This window comes from Boleophthalmus pectinirostris, unplaced genomic scaffold, assembly GCF_026225935.1.
Source record: "Boleophthalmus pectinirostris isolate CB_2022bp ecotype Guang Dong unplaced genomic scaffold, ASM2622593v1 HiC_scaffold_22, whole genome shotgun sequence".
In the NCBI taxonomy this organism is placed as follows: Eukaryota; Metazoa; Chordata; class Actinopteri; order Gobiiformes; family Gobiidae; genus Boleophthalmus; species Boleophthalmus pectinirostris.
The window spans coordinates 31128519-31149333 of NW_026571190.1; the positions used below are offsets into that span (position 1 = coordinate 31128519).

The window sequence follows — 20815 nt, forward strand, 5'->3', positions numbered from 1 at the left end:
ATAGAAAATAAAGTCAGTAAAGGACCACAGAATTGCTCATGCTGGGTTAAACTTAGACTTTACCGATTCACAAGAGAAATTATTTGGACACAGTAGCTCACACATCGCAATATATTATAATAACAAAGAGTGAAAATATAATTGGTAATACTAAATTCAAAAATGTAAAATTACAAGTTACAAGAAAAAGAGGAACACAGTGGAGCTACATGCAGGAAAGACTTTTTGTGCTCCAGAAGGGCCCAGCATTCTTGACGTGTCCGCCTCCGGTGACAAACTGAAATCCAGGTCAGCGGAGTACGCACACATGCGCTGGAATGTAGAGTTAAGTAAGAGGCAGTTTAGGGCAGGGGGGAGGGGGTAAGCAGCGGGAGGATAAGGGTCACACAAAACTAGCACGATGAGTATTGATAGAATGCAGATTTAGCCCTGCTCGACACAACTAGGAACTGTTTTTTGCGAAGCTTTGAAACTCTCTAACGTTTTTTGGCAGCAGTGTTTTTGGTAAATAGTCAATCTGCAAATTCTCTTACATGCCTAGCCTAGATTATATGAAGTTAATCATTGACAAAGCCCCATTATAAAAGCAGAGCGTCCCATCCCATGTCGAAACGGGGAGTAGACGTTTATCAAACTTCCAGAACTTGCCTCTACTAGTCCTTTCAATATCGCTCAAAACTGTTGTATGCAAATCACACAGAAAGCTAATTAATGCTACTCTGTTACTTGCCTGATTCAAAAATGCCACTTTTGTGCACATTTTATTGTCTTGAGAAGTGAAAGTGAAATGTTTTTTGCAGTGGTCCAAAAGTTATTCCTCACTTGCCTTTTGCTTTTAGAAAATACTAACTATTCACCTTGATTTTCACATGCACTTTTCACAGTTTATAATCACTTTTCACAACTCTCACAGACCACGCGGGGTTATGGTTAGATGGTAAAGTTAACAACGACTAGCATGCTAACATAATATAAATTGTATTTCTTTATAAAAAGCAGTAAATAACATTGTTTTGGCAAGCTGGTAAGACTGGTAAGAGTTTATGTTATGACTAAGCACCTGCTTACACGAGAACGCTTGTGGGTAAAAACGACCAAATATTTTATTGCCTTTCGATTAGACGGTGACAGCATTTTGGAGGCTTAAAAATGCAAAAATTTGAACCCACCCTCCAGAGTGGAACAGTTGAATACGCTCCGCCGTAGTGTTTCAGTCTACCCTGCCCAAGATGCAAAACTCTGTGTACGCAATCTGCTCAGGTTGCGTACGCGTTTACGTCACATACATCACCACCTCGCCACCTGGCATGCATACACAATCAAATTTCACACACTTTTGCATCACCATATGCACGCAGATTTCCTCCTGAAAATGCTCGTCTAAATGAGGTATAAAAAGTGAAGAAGCGATGCCATTTTTGCATCGTCTGTTCAGACCGTCATCATATAAGCGTAGCTTAAGCAATGAAAAAGTGAAGTCATCTTATATAAAAGCAATGCAGCGTTAGTCCATGCATGAGATAAAGTAATAAAAGATGTTTATTTCGTAATTCCGAATGAGCTTAAATAGGCCTGTCAGAGTCCAACCAAATGGCTGTATGTGGCCCGGAAGCTGTGCAATGCCCTGGTGTGATGTAAAATAAAAATGCAATGCTTTATATTTACATGCAGCCAGCACACAGGTGGCTTATTCTGACCTCAAGACCTGCTTACAAAATATATCTGTACTAGGGAAAGACACATTTTGCTCAAATACATGAGGAGAAAAACGTAAAGAGAGATTAAATTCCTCTTGACTTCTGCGCAAAGTTGCAAAGAAAAAAAAACGTTAGTGCAAAAGGGATTATTTGAGTACACGAAAAAGTCAAATGAATCTAATTATGAGGCTTTCCCAAGTGCACAGGCCCTGTTTGTGGGGAGCCAGGCTGCTTTGTGGCTATAGCACTGATGAGTGAACAACGCCGCTAATACTGACATTTCCTGTTGTATAACCAGCCGTGGACTTCTTCAGAATATAGCGCCTTTCTGAAAGTGAAGACCCCCCCCCTCTCTTTTTTGTCATGGTTTCTGTTTTGTCCGATGGAAGGTAGCTCGTTAGGTGAGACGATTTCACTCATTACGTTTCATATTTTGGGTGTGATATGACTGGCGACTACCACTTGACAAGTTAAAAAATCAATCTAGTATCTAGGCATGACTGTATTGAAACTACAATGTTAATATCAATAATGCTCCAATATGAAAAAAAATGTGATACACAGATTGACTTTGCAGTGTCAAAAGTGTCACTAGATCTGTTGCATTCAATCAGTAATTTCAATATACTACTGCTATTTTTTAAATGTTATGTAAGTATTTATTTTTGTCTGCATGGTCTGATGAGTGTCCTCTGCTCACAGCGGGGGGCGTGGCTTCCCTAGCGACGGCAAACAAACCACGGACATCTCATATCGGGGTCATGAAGCTCCTTCTCGTGTCTCCCCGCTCGTCTGGCTCTGAGTTTGTTGTGTGGGCAGCGTAGCAAACCACCTGCTCTCAGTTCACAGTCTCTTGCACTTCTAAGACGGTGCATATTTTTATCAAACAGCTAAAAGAAGAAAATAAGGATAGTACATAACAAGTGCATAAAGGGGATACCATTTATTTTACTTTAGCACCTGCCCAAGGTTCAGCTCGTCTGTTATTTCAGATCTGTGTTAAATGTAAACAGTCTCAGACTGATGAAGGCTCGCTCAATAGCCCACTATATGCATGTTGTGTTTGCTAACCGTCCTGCGGCTATAGGATCCCACCTCCACCCCTCCTCCCACCGTATGAGAGTTCTATTAGCCCAGAAAGCTGCAGGCCAGATGTGGGACCACTCCCCTGGCAACCCCAGATTCCAGCACCTCACCACAGAGATCTGCACTCACGCCACGCAGCCCCCACTTTCACTTGACATTATGCACAGCTCTCAGACAAGAAGTAAACAACACTTAGTCTTACGTGAAAGAGGAAAGGCTTTAGATCACTATTAATAAGAGCTGTCTACATTGTCTTTTGGTCTCATGTCCAAGTGTACAGTGGAAGCAACGTTTTCAAACTGCATCTGTTTTCAGAGCTAACATTCTTGTGTGTAGCTAGTCTAGATATTCTGCTTATTAGTAAAAAGGGAAACTGTAGTCGAGCAAACTAGCAGCCAATAAAAATATTGACTTCAAAACAAGACTAATTGTTGTGCTTATATTAAATAAACCATGGAAATGCATGAATCAAAACAAATCAGCTGTTGTTTTCTTGGAGGCTCACAATAGTTTAGCGTTTTGGCCCCTGCATTAGCAGGAAGCATTGTAGCCGTGTTTCTGGTGACCTTTGACATGTGTTTGGTGAGTTTGGCCTGTTGCCAGCGTGGCCAGTCGTCCTGTGCGTACAGTGAAAGAATGCACTGCAGCTCATTAAACAGAGCAAGCCTCAGAGGACTGTTGTTTTCACCACAGGCAGATGCAAACTGGACTTTGGGGTTTTAGATTTTTACTGAGATATAGTGATAATGTTTGAAGAAGATTAAGATACAACTTGTTCAGTATTCATTTGAGTTGTGCATCTATTGTTAACCTTGAAGCACTAGTCAGCAGTTTAAATAGCCTGTTCCAGTTTCAGCAGAGTGCAGCTTTCAGAGGAAAACTTTTTTCTCCTTTCCTTCTTTTTTCCCTCCTGCGCCTTTGCTTTGTTTTGGCAGCACGCCCTGCATCTGATGACAGCGGGGGGTTGGAGGGGGGCGAGGGCCAGAGATCAGACACAAATCATCCCGTGGTACTACGCACGTGAGAGCACTGCGACTGACCAAAGTAACTGTAGTCAGAGGGGGATGTATTGTTTTTCAAGTCTTGGAAGCACACTTTTTGAAAACAGAAAGGTTTACAGTCACTTTTTGTTAACACAGCAGAAATATTATTCAGCAACAATAATAACAACAGCTATTTCAGTCATTTTACTTGTTGTGTTCCCGAACAAACTTAAAGTAGGCTATCAGCTTTGCATTGTGTTAAATACTTTCTTCAAAAGACATAAAGTTAGCAGTAAATATGTACTTTAAACAGGATTCAACTGTGCAAAATAAGCTTCTCTGTACCTAATATCATTTCCTTCATTAGAACATCCCCAGAATGAATTAAAAGGTTTATACAAAACAAATTATAACAGATGGCGTTTCTTTGGCATGAAAAAGTGAACTTGTGACTCCAGTTATGCCAACAGAACATGGCTCTGTGTGTGTGAGACCAATCAGGACTCACACTGTAGCCGTATTTGTACAAGCTACATGAAAGAGCATCCTCGGTCCTGGTCCAGACCACCTGAAACATGTGCTGTGATCTGAAAGCACACAGGTCTGCCCTCCTCCATGCAACCAACATTCACACACATACACACCATCACGTTCATGCGCTGCCATATTTGACACGGCTCTTTGAGGCAGTCTGATAAACATTGCGTGACCAGGCCTTGGCTCAGGAATAACAAACGTGAGTGAGGGAGGGTCCACGCTGCTCACTGAAGGAGAATAGTGTGTGTGTGTGCTCACTGGAGGAGAATAGTGTGTGTGGAAGAAGCACGTGCTGCTGGGACAGCCTGTCAGGGACACTGCCAGCACTGGCCTGGGCTGTGCGTGTCGCCAGCTAAAGGAAGGGCTATATGTAGCTATTACAGACCCATTATTAGCAAACAAAGCACTTTTATACCACACGTGAATGGCAAAATACACTTTAGGCTGACAGTGTCCTCTTTCAACTGCAGAGGCTCTTTAAAAGCCCTATAATTGTGTTGCAGTAACAGATATGCTGGGAAATGTTTTCACTATAATAGCTCACACCTACGCAAAACCATTTAAATCATGTCTTAGGTGAAAGATTTAGGCAAACTGCATATTGGTGCCTATAATTTTATAACATCTGTACGATGTATTGCACATGTTGGTGAATTATGTTTCCTTTGCATGCAGACTAGCCTGCACAGAGCTGGTTGTGTCTCACATTTGAAAAACATTGAAGACCAAAAGATGTAGATGTCTACTAAATGGTTCTAGCATCTTCTATATATTTGTATGCTCAGTGCATTGACCTCAAAACCCTTTTGTTTTGGAGCAGGGGCTGGGTTCGCCTTCAGAGGGTTATGTCTGCTTTTGATTTGAGCTGCAGTGAAAACAAGTGTCAGTTGTGCACATGTAAAAGCAGCAGCCCTGTCCTCTCATGTGGTCAGCATGAGTGCCAGGTAAAATATGTGGTCAGCACACAGGTGGGGCTGTCATGAATGAGCCGCTGAAAACGGCAGGTTTTTATACTCACGACTGAGTATTTGGGAAACGCCTTGTTTTTGTTTTTCATCACAAGAGTGAGGAGGGAAGCAGGGGGCTTGATGGGTGCCTATTGGCTTAAGTTACTCTTGGATGATGTGTGTGTAGCGCTGCCTGGTGCAGCTGAGCACACTGGACTCAAAGAACCCTTTTTTCAACAGAAACTCATCCAGAGCTCGGACCCCCCTCCCAATAACACCCCTCCCCCCCCGCAGACCCCAGCTCCTTCCTGTGCTCTGCTTCCCCTGGACTCAAGCCAACTGCTTCATGTGGCTGTGGCCGGCAGGTTGAAGGTGGCCCCGCCCCTGTCCTCACAGGACACTTGTGTCCAGTGGGACTGGGCTGTGTTGCATTTGGCAGAGTTCTGGAGGGTGCAGGGGACAGGACAGGGAGCAGACTACCCCCTGGGACTGCAGCAAATAAAAGAGCCAGCACTTTCACATGGCCTTTAAGGGAACGCCTGTGCACCTGTGGAGACCTAAACACTGCACTGTGTGAAGAACACAACAAATGAAATATATGAAAAAGCACTTCACTTTATTCAAGTTTTTATCTTCAAGAGACAATTTACCTATGTTCACTGACATAAAAATTAACTTAGAGGAATATGCATGTGTATATAGTGTTCCTCTCCAATTTTCCATTCTTAATAAAATATAAAACAACAGAAGAGAATCTTTAGGATCGCTGGTGTGCATCATCATTTTTGTTTTTATTCTATTTTATTTTACTTGTTGATGCAGCTAATTTGGATCAAGACCTTGCATAGGCTGAGCTTGTTTGGCTGTGAGTGGGACCATATGTATGTTCAAAATCTTCATCTAGTTTGTGAACTTTGTAAGATGATAAACAAGAATAACTTTTGATGTGCACTGCAACTCTGAACATGCCACGTTTTAATGTCAATTTAATGTAAAATTACGTCATGCTAATGCTAACACTCGCCACAGAAGTATCAGGTGTGGAGGAACCGGTTGATGTTATCTGGTGCCTTGGAGTGTGCTGCAGATTGTGACTCACCATCTTTGTGTGTTTGTGTTCACAGACGTGCCAAACTCCGGCTCTATTTGGAACAACTGAAGAAGCTGGTGCCTTTGGGTCCAGACAGCACACGGCACACCACACTGAGCCTCCTCAAACGGGCCAAGATGCACATCAAGGTACTGCAAACAACACCACTTTTATGGAAGAAAATTGACTCTTGTGAGCTTTAAGCCATGTCAGAATGTTATTAGTGCATCAAAAACATACCTAGAGTTGTGTTTTGTTTCATTCACACACTTTATTATTTGTCTGTCTACATGTACAAAGCTCAAAATGCTCTGCTCCACCCTGTGATGTCATGAAGCAGTAGTTTTCAAGTTACCTTTTACCTTTGGTTTAATAGAGATTGGATATTGCAGGGCTGAAATTATGTAAATGATTCTAATGAAGGTGTATGGAGTTTAAAAACACAGTGGAGCACTTCCTGTATTACCACATGACATCACAAGGTGGAACAGGAGGTGTTTTCTGTCTGAGTGAAGAGCTCAGCCTAAAAATGCAGAGTTTATGTGAATCAAACAAACAAAATTCCAGATTTATTTTGATTGACTAGAAAACAAAGAGCAGAAAATTTAAATTCTATTGAATTTCTCATTTTGAAATTTTTAACTCTGAATTGTTTTTAAAAGGTAACTAAAAATCACCTTTTAAATATTTAGCACATATATTTTCAAACCCTCAACTTCAACAGTCAAAACAGTTTTGGAAATGTAAAAAATAAACCAGGATTACTCAAGAATGTGTGAATGAAACAAAACTCAACTCTGGGTATATTTTTGAGGAGGAAGCAACATTACAACACGCCTGAAAGAGTCTATTTTGAATATTATCGGCCTATAAAATGTCACCTGAAACCCAGCCTTGGCAAAAGTTAAAACATGGAATCAGGTTTTTTTTAAACAAAATAGCATTTCAGATTATGCATGAATTATACTATTAGGATTAGAACATACAAAAGGCAGCGCTTATAAAATATTGCATATGTTACAACTTTATCAAATATGTGAAAATATGTCTTACAGATATGTCCAAAGTATTAAAAATAGTGCAGTCTCCACTTGACTTAAGCCAAATTTACTCCACCACAGATCACACACACAACAGATAAAACAGCCATTTCATACCAACACTGGACAATCTCAGACAATTTATGCTTATGTTACACAATGTGAAGTTATGTACATTCAGCGCGCAACTGTGGTCTATGGAAATTTCAAACGCAGCCCGTTTTAACCCTTCACTTCCTGTTTATCTCACACTGATCTGCGTCGTTTCTCGCTATAGCCTTTCTCACAGCGCCTTGATTCACCACCAGAACTTTCACATTCAGAATATGCACAGTGTAACCCCAACGCACAAGGAGGGAAGTATCTAGGAACAAACTTTAAAACGTATGTCTCTGTTTGACCACTTACTCTGTGGATAAAGTAAAGAAGGAAGTGGAAGGGTAAAAAAATATTGCATAGCCCAAAAATATCTAACCATATCTAAGGTGCAGGAAAGTCATTAAATCATAAAAAAAAATTCAGTATCACACTTTTGTTTACAGAATTGCAATCATTACTGTTAGTTTAATAAAAATAATACTCAAATTTAGTTAAATATGATAAAAACTGCACTAACTGAAGTAATTATGCAATACAGTTTTATGCATCACAATAGAAGAGTTACATTATGAAAGTGATCAGTACATTTTAGGCTGAAGGACAAAAACAAATCATTATTTTGTGCTACTTATGAATAAAACATATTTTATTTAATTACCCCATCTCTTCTCTTTTTTAATATAGCAGAGTTGGGCCTTTATGGAGCTATTTTTGTACATATATTCTGGGAAAGTATGTGCAATTACCTGTGTTGAGTCACTTGTCTATATTATTCCTACGCAAAAGACATAAAAAGCATAAAGATAATTGAAAATGAGTATCTCCACAAATGAGTATCTAGTTTCAGTATCAGTTTTAGTATCAATAAGCTTATGATTTTCAATACTTTTGCGACTCTACGCCTTTAACATTGTTGTTGTGTTTGGGTGTGTGGTGCAGAAGCTGGAAGAGCAGGACAGGAAGGCTTTAAACATGAAGGAGCAGCTGCAGAGAGAGCACCGCTACCTCAAACGGCGCCTGGAGCAACTGTCCGTGTCCGGCTCTGTGGAGCGCATCCGTACAGACAGCATGGGCTCCACCATCTCCACCGACTCCGAGCAAGGTGGGTGTCTGGAGAAGTGTTTGCACGATACTAACATTTCAAACTCAATTTCCATACTAAGGAATAGACTTAATAGTTAATACTGATTCTGATACGAAGATCATAATAATCAACACGTGTGATTTTCAATATCAAAGGCACATGTTTTTGTAACTGACTACCCCCTCTCAGGACATAAATAGCTTAAAGATAATTGAAAACACTATTTTCTTCACTACAGTAGTGTTGTCACGATACTAAAATTTCAAACTTGATTTCAATACTGAGGAACAGACTCAATACGTCATAGTGATTCCAATACGCTAATGATAATAAATCACAATAGAATGCGATTTTCAACATTAAATCATAGCACTTTCTTTTATATTCCCATGTGGCCTTATATCTGTGTAATCCCTCAGTGGTCCTGGTAGGTTCCATAGTGGTCCATGGGCTAGGCTATGTTCAGACTGCAGCCTGAAGTGACCCAAATCAGATTTTTTTCACCCCTGTGTGACTTGTATCTGACCTTTTAATGACAGTCTGAACGACACAGATCAGATTTTCTCAAATGCGACCCAGGACACTTGGATATGTGCTCTTAAAACTGAAATATATCCGATCTTTTGACATGCGACTTCAGTCTGAACGGCCAGGTCACATTCATCGACCTACACAAATGTCACAATTTTGCGCAGAAGTAGGCGGAAACTGGAAGAAAGCCACAACCACGACAGATGGCAATGCAAGAGAATTTTCAGGCTCTGAAGGCTCAGAGTTTAATGGAGGAAAAGTGTCTGTGTGCTCTCATACTTGTTCTGATACAGCTCAAGTTCATTCTAAAGCTGTGCATGAAAGGTTAATTTTGTCCATTTCTGTCCTGTGAGACTTTTTAAGTATTGATACGAGTTTTAGTATCATTTAATATCTGATTTTCAACTTCAGCTTTCATCTTAAATTTCAATACCCCACTAATGAATAAAGAACACATCTTTTTTTTTTTTTTTTATATATGTGGTCTCAAAGAAGCTCTGATATAGAGGAAGGCCACTAAAACTATTCAGTAACAGTCATATGTCCCATTTATGTTTTTATTATTGATGTTTAAGCTTGTTTCAGTATTTTAGTAGTTTAAGTTTTTTGTGTATTCTTGCTTTTTTGACAGCTTGATTATTTATTATTGTCTTTATTAGTGCTGGAACTGCTACACAGAGTCCATAAACCTTGTGTTTTTAGAAATCTTGTTCAAAATAAACTGTCTTAAGTTGGAAACAAAATACAATATTAACAATTCTGCATTCTAGTAAAATTTCAAAGACATTTTCTTTCCACAATGCCACCATACTGAAATAACTATGGTTAGCAAAGTACACAAACATGTCCAAAAGTCAAATCTAACTGTTTAGTTTTTGGCTTCCCAATAGTGTGGCTTTCTATCAATCCAATTCATACAAGTTTGTGGTTTGTTTCTTGCTTTCTCATAACTATTTATATATATCGTAACATAAAACAGGTTTGAGTCATTTTTATGCTAATTCATATAAACCGTGGATTCAAATCTTCTGACCAACTTCTAAATTTATACAAAAACAATAAACCATGACTGAGATCTTCCTTTAGGTGAAAAAAAAATAAAAAATGCGCAGAGTAGAATAGAGTACAGTAAAAGTAACATGATCTGAAACCTCCATTTTCTCATTTTGAAGTTTCAGTTTACAATGTACGTCTTTTCATCTTTACCATTTGTTGGAAGAGGTCTGGATGTGGTTATGATTCAGAATAACAATGTTTTATGCAAATCCAATGTACATCCCCTCATGCAAATCATCAACAGCCAAACCATGGAGCTTGACAGTGACCTCTTGCTCTGGTTTCGGAAGTAAAATTTTCATATTTTTTTCCAATAGACTGAAAAATTTTAATATTAAAGGTAAAAATTGACTCTTGTTACCTCCTCAAAAACAAACCTGGAGTTGTGTTTGTTTCATTCATAGTAATCCTTTATTATTAGTCTGCCTGCATCTCATTGAAGTGTTAGTTTTTGAGTTAGCAGCTACCTTTTACCTTTAGTTAAATTATTCAAATTATTCTAGTGAAGGTGTGTGGAGTTTAAAAATATTTCCTGTATTCCCTCATGCCATCACAGGGTGGAACAAAGTGTTTTCCATTTGAGAAAAGAACTAAATATGCAGGGTTTCTGAGTTAAACATGCGTGAATGAAACAAAACACAACTCCAGGTGTGTTTATGATGAAGAAAACGCATAATAGCAGATCAGAAAATAATGTAATATGGGCTCTTTATAGCTGATGTTAACCAGCCACATAGTAATGAACAGCCATAACACGGTCGTTTTAACTCCAAAAAGCACATTCAAGAGAAATGTCTTAATAACTTAGCGGTTTATAAGGATTCAGAAACAGAATTTGGTCTTGTCGTCATTGGTTACTACAAGCAGGGCTGGGTATCATTAAGAAGTTGCCGATACGATACATACCTTGATACATAGGCCACGATGCGATACATACCTTGATACATAGGCCACGATGCGATACATACCTTGATACATAGGCCACAATATGATACATACCTCGATACAAAGGCCACGATGCGATACATACCTCGATATATAGGCCACGATTCGATACATATGTCGATACATAGGCCACGATGTGATGCATACCTCGATACGTAGGCCACGATACGATACATACCTCAATACATAGGCCACAATTCGATACATACCTCGATACATAGGCCACGATGTGATACATACCTCGATACAAAGGCCACGGTGCGATACATAGGCCACTATATGATACATACCTCGATACATTGGCCACTATATGATACATACCTCGATACATTGGCCACTATATGATACATACCTCGATACATAGGCCACGATACGATACATATCTTGATACAGTGAAAATTTGATTCAGTACGGTATATTTCAAATTGATTCAATACGGTTCAATAAAAAATAAAGGCTAAATCATGGCTGTGATACTAAAAGTCTTTGTTAAACCGCTTCTTGTGCAAAGTTAACATGAAACACATACATTTTAATCATCAAAAACAGTGAAAATGTCAAATGTGTTGCATAAACGAGTTTCCTTCCTCTAAATAAGCAACAAAACTGTAGCACTGTAACAAAATTATTTAGTAAAATATACCAAAAAAATACTCTTGTCAATATAGCGATACAGCAGCCTACGATATCAATACTGTATCATCACATTAAATGATAGGATATAGCGATATTTTCATATTTTTGCACACTCCTATTGGTTACTACATAGCTGAATAGCCCAAAACATGCGTTCAAACTTCTATTATTATTAGTAATATTAGTATTAGTATTCAGAAAGTGTGGGTCATTGTTGAGCCCCATAGCATGTTGACATTTTTCACTTTTCCCTGATAAACTAAGGACCCCTGTGACCAAGTGAACAGTCTCTGATTAGCCTCAACCGTATTTGCAGGTGATGTCCGAGGTCAAAGGTTAACTCCACAGATTAGCGGTAGCAAATCAGGCTCATGCGGATATTAGCTCCCGACTTGATTCAGTCTTTGTCTTGTGGTTGTGTCTGCTCTTGCCTGTTTAATTTCAGCTCAAAGGCTTATTATGATCCACAGATAGTATATGAGTAAATATGGTCTAATCTGCATTGCTGTAATCGTGCGGGGAGAGCTGTTATCCCCCGTGCTAACGTGTATACCCTGTAGAAAGTGTGTAGTTTGAACAGATTCTGTGTATTGACTAATCCAGGCTGAAGTAAACACACATGGCGTTGTTTATGAATGGGGCAGGATTAGCAGTTGGAGCACAAAGATCCGCAGGCCTGCCCAGAGTTAATGGCGCACTCAACTCCCAGTTTAATCCACCGCTATTGGCCAGAGCGGTGGAATTTAGTGAAATGGCAGAGAGAGTTTAGTGGACTGAGCGCTGAACCTGCGTGTTAGATGTTGTATTGCTGTAAAAACACATTTATAACTATGACTTGTCAAACTAAACACACCACGCACTGCTTTACATTCTTAAAGGTCCGATATTGCGCTCAGTTGTTTCTTGTGAGCTTTAAGTCATGTTATAATGCTGTTACCTCATACCAACAGACGCTACCGGTCAAAAGTTTTAAAACACCCTAATTTTTCCAGTTATTTATTTCAATTCAAGTCGTGTAAGTCCAGTGAAGAGCTTGAAATGGTACAAAGGTAAGAACTGAACAGCCAGAGGTTAAAACAAAGATAAAAAATAACAAAACGCAAGTCCAAGCTCTGCCAAAACGACCTCAGGAAAAAAGATCAAGATGGTAAACTTGAAAACATGGAGTGTCCAGCAGACTCCAGACTTTAACTCCATCGTGCTGGTTTGGGATGAACTGGACAGAAAAGTGAAAGCCAAGAAACCTGCAAGTGCCACACATTTATGGGAACTGCTGCAACAAACTTGGGCAGAACTTTCTCAAGAATATTTGATTTCTATTGTAAAAAGAACAAGCCATGAGTGTGTTCAGCTGTTATATCTGCCAAAGGTGGACACTTTCATGAATCAAAAATTTAGAATATGTTTTGGTCAACAGTAAACAGTAAAAAAATGGTAAAAGTGAGGCGCTCTAAAACCTTTGACCTGTAGTGTATCTGGAGTTGTGCTTTGTTTCATTCATACAGGTTTGAGTGAGTCTTTATTATTAGTCTCTCTACATCTCCAAAGTCCAAAGTTCAAGTTAACAGCTGCCTTTTACTTTTTGTTCAGTAGAGATGGGCAGTTTCAAGGCTGAAATTATCCAAATGATTCTAATGAAGGTGTACGGAATTTAAAAACACAGTGGAGCACTCCGGGTATGTTTTTATGAGGAAACTAAATTATAACATACTGTATATCTGAAAATAGAGTAATAGAGGCCCTTTTAAAGGGACATATTATCTAAAATATGTTTTTACACAAAATTGCTTTAACCTATGTACACTTGCAATTATTAAAAAAACTCAGACTCCTGGTCATATATTTAGGGTTCAAATATGTCTTGTAAAGGGCGAACTTCCCCTCCCATACGCCGTGTGGACCATGCCTCCTCTCTTGTGCCACGTGAACTGCGTCTTCTCGCGTACTCTGCATGGACTGCGCCTCTTCCTGTGTTCCCTGCACCTCTAAACCAGAACTAAAACCAGGATTAAAATCTAGCAGGTCTAAACCAGCTCTAAACCAGCTCTAAATCAGTACTAAACCAGGTCTAAACCAAGTTCAAAACCCGGATTAAAATCAGATCTAAACCAGATCGAAACCATATCTAAAACCAGGATTAAACCAGGACTAAAACCAGGATTAAAATCAGGTCTAAACAAGGTCTAAACCAGCTCTAAACCAGGTCTATACCTGGTCTAAAATGAGGACTAAATCAGGATTTAACCAGGACTAAACCATGCTGCGTGGACCGTGTCTCCTCCCATATGCCATGTCTTATACGTCCTACACGCCACTGGTCTATGAAAATATTGTCTTGAAGTGAGAGCCCCCCACGGTCCATGAAATATTGTCGGACATAAAACCGGTCCGTGGCACAAAAAACTTTGGGGACCACTGTTGTAGTCTATTCCTTAACACTGAAATTGAGTTTGAAATTGGAGTATCATTATAATAACACTAGACACAAGTGGTGCATTGTAATGTTAAAAATAGTGCTCTAATCAAAGCTGCTGTCTGTCTTTGTCACGTTTCAGAGGTGGACATCGAGGGCATGGAGTTCACCCCTGTGGAGGTGGACAGTGTGGACAGTGTGAGCGAAGGCGAGGAAGAGGAGGAGGAGGAGGAAGACCACTACAGCCTCCAGAGCAGCTCCAGCAGCGACAGCTACACAGCCACACATTCCCACAGACTGCAGCCACACCACTGTTAGACCACCGTCCCTTTTCCCCCCACCGCCGCTTCCCCCCTCCCGTACCCGTACCACCACCTCCCTGCCCCATTCATGCCCATGCCCGCTCCCACCTTCACCCAGTCAGGACTGGTCCAACACAGCGGTACTACAGTATCCCCCAGAAGCACACGAGGCTGCCCATGCCACTTCCCTGACTACTGCCTCTCTCCCTCCCCCTTTTAACCACTCACCCTACCTCACCCTGGTGTATCCTGCCTCAACCTGCACCTCCAGACACGCCCTGCCCTCCCGATGCCCTCACGAAACCCCGACAGATAAGCAAGAGGACTGTTTTTTTGTTTTGTTTTGAAAGGGGACGTCTGTGGTGTGGTGACAGCTTTGACTTGCTAATCTGTGTAAAGTAATGCGTGTGTAGGACATCAGGTTTAAGCAGTGACATGAAAACTTGCTTTGCACTAGGTCTGGGGAAAGAATGATAGTTGTTGCACTTTGTTCCTCCGTGCATCTATCAGACCTTGAAAGTGTCTTCCTAACAAAATGGCGGCGTAGCTAGCTGCTACTTCTGCCACAAACTGAAAACACTGCGGCGCTGTCGGTGAAATCCAAATGTAAATATATGTACAGAACATTTAACGTCGAAATTGTCCCATCTCCCTCTGGTTGGACTGCCTAACCACTAATCCACACTACTGACCACTACACTATAAAACCCTATGGTGTGGATGGACTACTGTGTCAACTAAAGCAGAGTGGCCTCACAGCCAAACTCTATTACCTAAAGATTGGTTGAGATCTTGTGTTTTTTTTGTCTTCTCAGTAGCGAATCGATGTAGCAATAGCCACAGGAGGGCTGGCTTCCTGGGAGTGATTCTGGTGGAGCAGGAGGCGTTCGGGGAGATGTTTTTTTAAACGCTGTAAAATGATTTCGCCCTCATCCATTAATGATTGCTTCTCTTCAGCGCTGACGTGTTTTCAGAGTGTGTGGTTGTTCAGATCATCAAGTCAAAGCTGTGGGAAAAAACATGAAAATGAAAAAAAGAAGCCAGCTCTAATGATTTCTTCTCTATTAGCTAGCTTTGTCCAAACTAATCGTTTTCAGTTGTTTTATGCTATAGCAAAACTAATGGGACTTCAACCTCGCTATAACTGCTATTCCTGGAGCTTCTGGGCACTGCTGATGACCAATGTAGATCTTTAATGCACAATAGTCACTATTGACGGAGGAGGCGCTCAGTCGCTCTCTGACCAGTTTTGAATTGTTAGGGCTCTTTCTGCCTCTGAAAGTCTTTAGAGCTTGGCGTCCCAATACTTGGAAAAAGGAGCCAGTCCCGCATGGCAGGTCTGCACAAAAAAATCTACAAAAGACTCAAAAGACAAGAAAAAGAGTTGCTTATGAAAAGCTACTTGTCACTTAAAGTGATTTTAGCCAGTGTAGTCTATATTTCTTGTATTAAATTTTGTATTATATTTTCCTAAATGTTCTCATGTAATGAAAAGACAAAAAAGAGTGAGTATATCTATGTATATCTCTATCTATATAAATCTATATATGAGAGACAGACGGACAGGAGGCCAGGCTTGTTGAAGGGAGAGTGGGAGCCCCTCTCTCTGGGCGACTCTCCTGCTGTCATTCTGTGCCTTGGTGAGCCTTCCTCCTCCGACCTCATCCTCCTCTTCACCTGTCACCCCCTGCTCAGGTCGTTGCCCTGGTAACACTCCTCCCCCCTCGACCGTGTTGTCCTGCTCTGACCAGACTCAACGCGCCCCCTCCCTCCCCACACCTAAAGACTTCAACCAGCGCAGAGGGCGTGTGAACAGAAGACCTCTATGAGAAACTTAAATCACCTATGGCCCTGTATTATTCTGTGCATCATTCCTTTAGTTCATATTCAGCTGAGAATCCGACAACTTGATTACTTAAATTTATGGTGCTTATTGCTTACTAGTGAAAAAATGTGCCTCGTACTAGTCATATTTGTATTTAAATGCATGTGAGGCAGTGTAAAATATAGCCTACTTTTAGCCTATTCAAATTGTTGTATATTAGGGACGTGCACAACAGCGTATAACAAAAGTGAAGTGGTAGATCTGACCCTTGGTTCATTTTTGATTGTGAAATCTTTGTTGTTTTGATTCTCAGTTGAATATCCGAGTTTGGGAATGAGACAGTGACCTCTACTGACCGATATCACCCACTCCCCGCCCACCCGCCCCCTTGGCATCGCCCTCCGACCTGTTCAAAAACCACACACTGGTAATCTCCCATGGCAGCTTCCAGTCACCCCCAACTGTCCACCAAGGGGATCCAAACTTTTTATTGGGGCTTGAAGCTCTTGTTATAAATTATTCCCTGTCATCATTTTATTATTTTTTTACTGATACCACATGTTGACCTACGTGTTTGGAGTCCACTGGGAAAGGAGCGATAAAAAAATCACCCAATCCATGGCAGCTTACGGCGTTATCGCAACCTCCAGTGGTCCATCCCCCCCAAAAAAGTGTTACATCCTGAAGAAGACACAGCAATATTACCATCATGTGCTTTCAAGGGAGGGAATGGGGTGGGTATTTTGACAAGACAAGCTGTTTTTGCTTTTTGACTCTGTGGTGACCAACTTTTATTGTTTTTAATTTTGATTTTTTTTTTTTTTTTTTTACCTCCTACCTAGGCCTGTCACGATAATGAATTTTGAAGCATGATATATTGCTATAGCGATATACTGTACTAAATAATATTGCAACTACGTTATGGCGCAAATACAAAGCAGGGTAATCCCAGTAAACACATTTAAACAAAAAACTGCAAAATGAACCATTAATCAGCCATAGAAGTTAGTGATTCGACCCTCTACAGCTCAAATCTTATTGTATTACAACAAAAATAACCCAAATCTCCCAAATTTTACAAAGAAAATGTATACACAATAAATATTGAGCCCCAAAATATAGTTCCAGCTTTCATATATTGAACGTTAGGGATGGGACGAGACACAATTTTGACAAAACAAGACCAGACACGAGATTAGGTCCACGAGATCGAGACAAAACAAGATTTTTACCTTTGTAATTTAAAGAAATCGTGATCCCATTTGCAGTTTTGGTCCAACATTTTATAAATAACTTTTTTTTTTGTAATTGTAAACTTTGAAACCACAGCTTGGTCCTTTAAGTCTTTATTGTCCAATCTAAATGTAGACTAAAAAATCTCACGAGATCTTGTCCCATCCCTATTGATCACAAACTCAATGCAGTAATTATCGTGACAGGCCTCCTCCTATCTGCACTCTCTCCATACACTGCAGGAGGGCAAAATATTTGGGTTAAAAAAGCTGTTTTGTCATGCGAGTTTACATTCATGTCCAGGGTTTGTACATGACTGTTGTAGCAAAAACAATGTCCTTTTTCAGTTTTAACGAACAATTTGAATGGATTATGATGATTCTCTTGCACAGAACCTCCCGATGAGAAAAGTCAAAGACGGACAGAATGAAATGTCAAGGGCCAGAAATGAGATTATAATTTTTCAGTGGCGTCATTGAAAAATACAGGGATGCACCGATACAATACTTCAATACTGAAAGTTTTGATGGATCAGATATCATTTTAAGATATCGGTTTATTCGATATCCCATTTAGGATTATAAATTGATGTAATAGAACGATATACTGGACGATGTAAGCCTAAAACTAACTCATTTTTTGAGTTTTTACATTGTTTGTGTTTAAAGCAGGGATGTCCAAACTTCATTTTTATTGGTCCTCGGGCGGAATTGGCCCAACGATCTTAGAAATACTTGAATTTGCAGTAAAAAGTACTGCCTATGACTGTAAACTGTATAACTTAAAAGTGCGCTGTGTAATATTTCTGGTGGGGCGTCCTTCAAAAAGATGTTATCGCTTTGTCTGGAAAGTTTCACAGAATGGGATTAATCTTTTCTATCATAATGGAGACCAAACTAGACTAAGTTACAGGTCAGATCTGTGGAGAGGCGACCCCGCTCACAGTCCTGACCATCTGATTTTATAATATTTTTGAGCTATAAAACCATCTGTAATTGACTAAATGTAAGGTAAGAGCGGATTAATGTCGTACTGTGGATTATTCCAGGCAGAGCAATGACATATCCATAAAATTAACAGCAAAAACGTTACGCAGCGCACCTTTAAAGCCAAAGTATCGACATCGGTATCGAAACAGAAGAAGCTGGATCGGTGCATCCCTTTGAAAACCACACATAGCACACTTTAAGAATGATTTTTATATGCAGTGGGTCTGGACGCGGCGACAACGGGTTCCAAAGCGGGATGGACGGAGGTTATGGAAATTCTTTTGATGATGTGCCTTGGTAAAAGTTATTTTCTTACAAAAAAAAAACTCAGATTGTACCGATTATTCTGACTGTTAGCTCTTTTAGTGGCCGCTGGCGCCATTTTTATTATAAACATCCATGTCAAGATAAATCTCCATTGGGCTTTTCCAGTGGGGAGTCCTTCACAGATCAAAGCAGGGAAATAAAGACTGAGTACGCACTTAGAAGATGGTTTTTGCTTTCAAGTTGCAAAGAGATTTTATCCGGAGCGTGTGTTTTATTTTTTGAAGCACATCGGGTTATTTTGGGAATGTTAGTGCGCATAAATAATATCCAGATTGATTTGACTCAATAAGAGAAACACAAACGCACACAGAACAATTACATAAGAGCGAGGATGTGTTAAACAAATATTGTCACGTCACTATGAAGTCAGAAGTTTGCATCTGTAAAGCAACTTATACAAATGGTGTAGTTATGTAATATTTTAAACACAATACTTGGATTATATTTTAGTACACCCCTTTAAGACGTACAACATGGTATATTACACTATGGTTAATGTAAATAAAAAAGAATAAAACTAAAAATATATGGAATTTCAAGTTGCCCTTACTTAACCCTAACTTCCCAAAACAAGAATTCTGTGTAAAATATTGAACCAAATGGATACGCTTTATTTTCCTCAATGTAATTCCACTTTGCTTGCTTTAAACGGCTTCGATGGGTCACGACAACACTTTCACGAACATCTTTATGCAGTATTTTCTTCATTGTTGCGCATGACACCAGCAAATAAGAGTAGGAGAGGAGAGGAGAGAGGACTATGGGGCTCGGGCTAGCGCACTGTGCAAAGTGGAGGGAGAGTTCTGTGCCAGAGACCTGTGAAAATGTTTCCTATTTTAGTGGAAGTCTTATATGCATTCTGAAGATGTTATATAAGTTCCTTTTGTGTTATTTTGTGTGAATGTGTCTACACGTGTACCTGGTGCTGGCTATACAATAGTACACACTTGAAGGTATGGTGTATTCTTCTCTCATTGTAAAGTAATTAAAATGTTTTATACATAAATCTTGCACTGGTGTTGTTGTTGTTATTGTGAGGGAATGTGTCATGGTAATGCTCTTTTAAAACTGCACCTTAATTAGCTTTAAAGGGCCCATTCACGCTATTTTCTAGACTGAAATTGAAAATGATCAGATGTGTTCAGTCGTTACGTAATTTATTGTAAATTGTAATGATGCACAAATGCATGAAAGGAAAGTAAAAGAAAAGCTGGTTGTGTTTTTGTTGTCTAAATTTGCTTAGCCTAATTTATTTTTCTTAGACCTGGCAGCACAGGCAAATAGTTTTAAAGGGACTATATTACTTTTTTTTTTTTTTATCTGTTATAATGTTGTTTTCTCATCACAAACAAACCTGGAGTTGTGTTTTGTTTCACTCACGCATGTTTAACACAAAAATTCTGCGTATTTAGGCTGAGTTCTTCTCTCAAACTAAAAACACTCCACTTTCTGATGTCATGTGTTAATACAGGAAGTGCTCCACTGTGTTTTTAAACTCCATACACCTTCACTAGAATCATTTGGAAAATTTCAGCCCTGGAATTGACAATCTACTGAACAAAAGTTCAAATGTAGCTGTTACCTTGAAAACTCAGAAGGATTACTCAAACGTGTGAAAAAAACTAAACACATGTCCAGGTTTGTTTTTGAGGAGGTAACAACATTATAACATGGATTAAACCTCACAAGAATCCATTTATCCTTTAATAAAGCATGAAGAAAGCCATTCTAGATAATAGCATATAATTATTTGACTTAAACGAATAAATAAGAAGGAATTTATTTTAGAATCAAATACCCAGCTGCAAGGCATCGTCAATACCATTACACTGTTAAAAAAAAAGAGGCGCTTCATAGTTAAAAGAATCAGGTTCAAAGTTGTCACTGTGGTCAGCTATGTTTATATAAACAAGATAAGTCAAAGATCTGCATCTTGTATCTTAGAACATTCAGATGGCTTCCTGTTTGTGCAGCTGTGAAAATGTAATAAAAATA

The 20815-nt window shown here is 39.6% G+C and overlaps 1 protein-coding gene across 1 annotated transcript in view; it reads left to right on the top strand.

Annotated features, from left to right (window-relative positions):
* Positions 1 to 19826, top strand: part of mxd4 (MAX dimerization protein 4) — a 43134-nt gene extending 23308 nt beyond the window's left edge. The window contains exons 4-6 of the mRNA XM_020930511.2: positions 6375 to 6489; positions 8419 to 8581; positions 14287 to 19826. Coding sequence (XP_020786170.1) covers positions 6375 to 6489; positions 8419 to 8581; positions 14287 to 14462 — 454 coding nt within the window. The 3' untranslated portion in view covers positions 14463 to 19826. The remainder of the gene's footprint in view (positions 1 to 6374; positions 6490 to 8418; positions 8582 to 14286) is intronic.
* Positions 19827 to 20815: the final 989 nt, after the last annotated feature.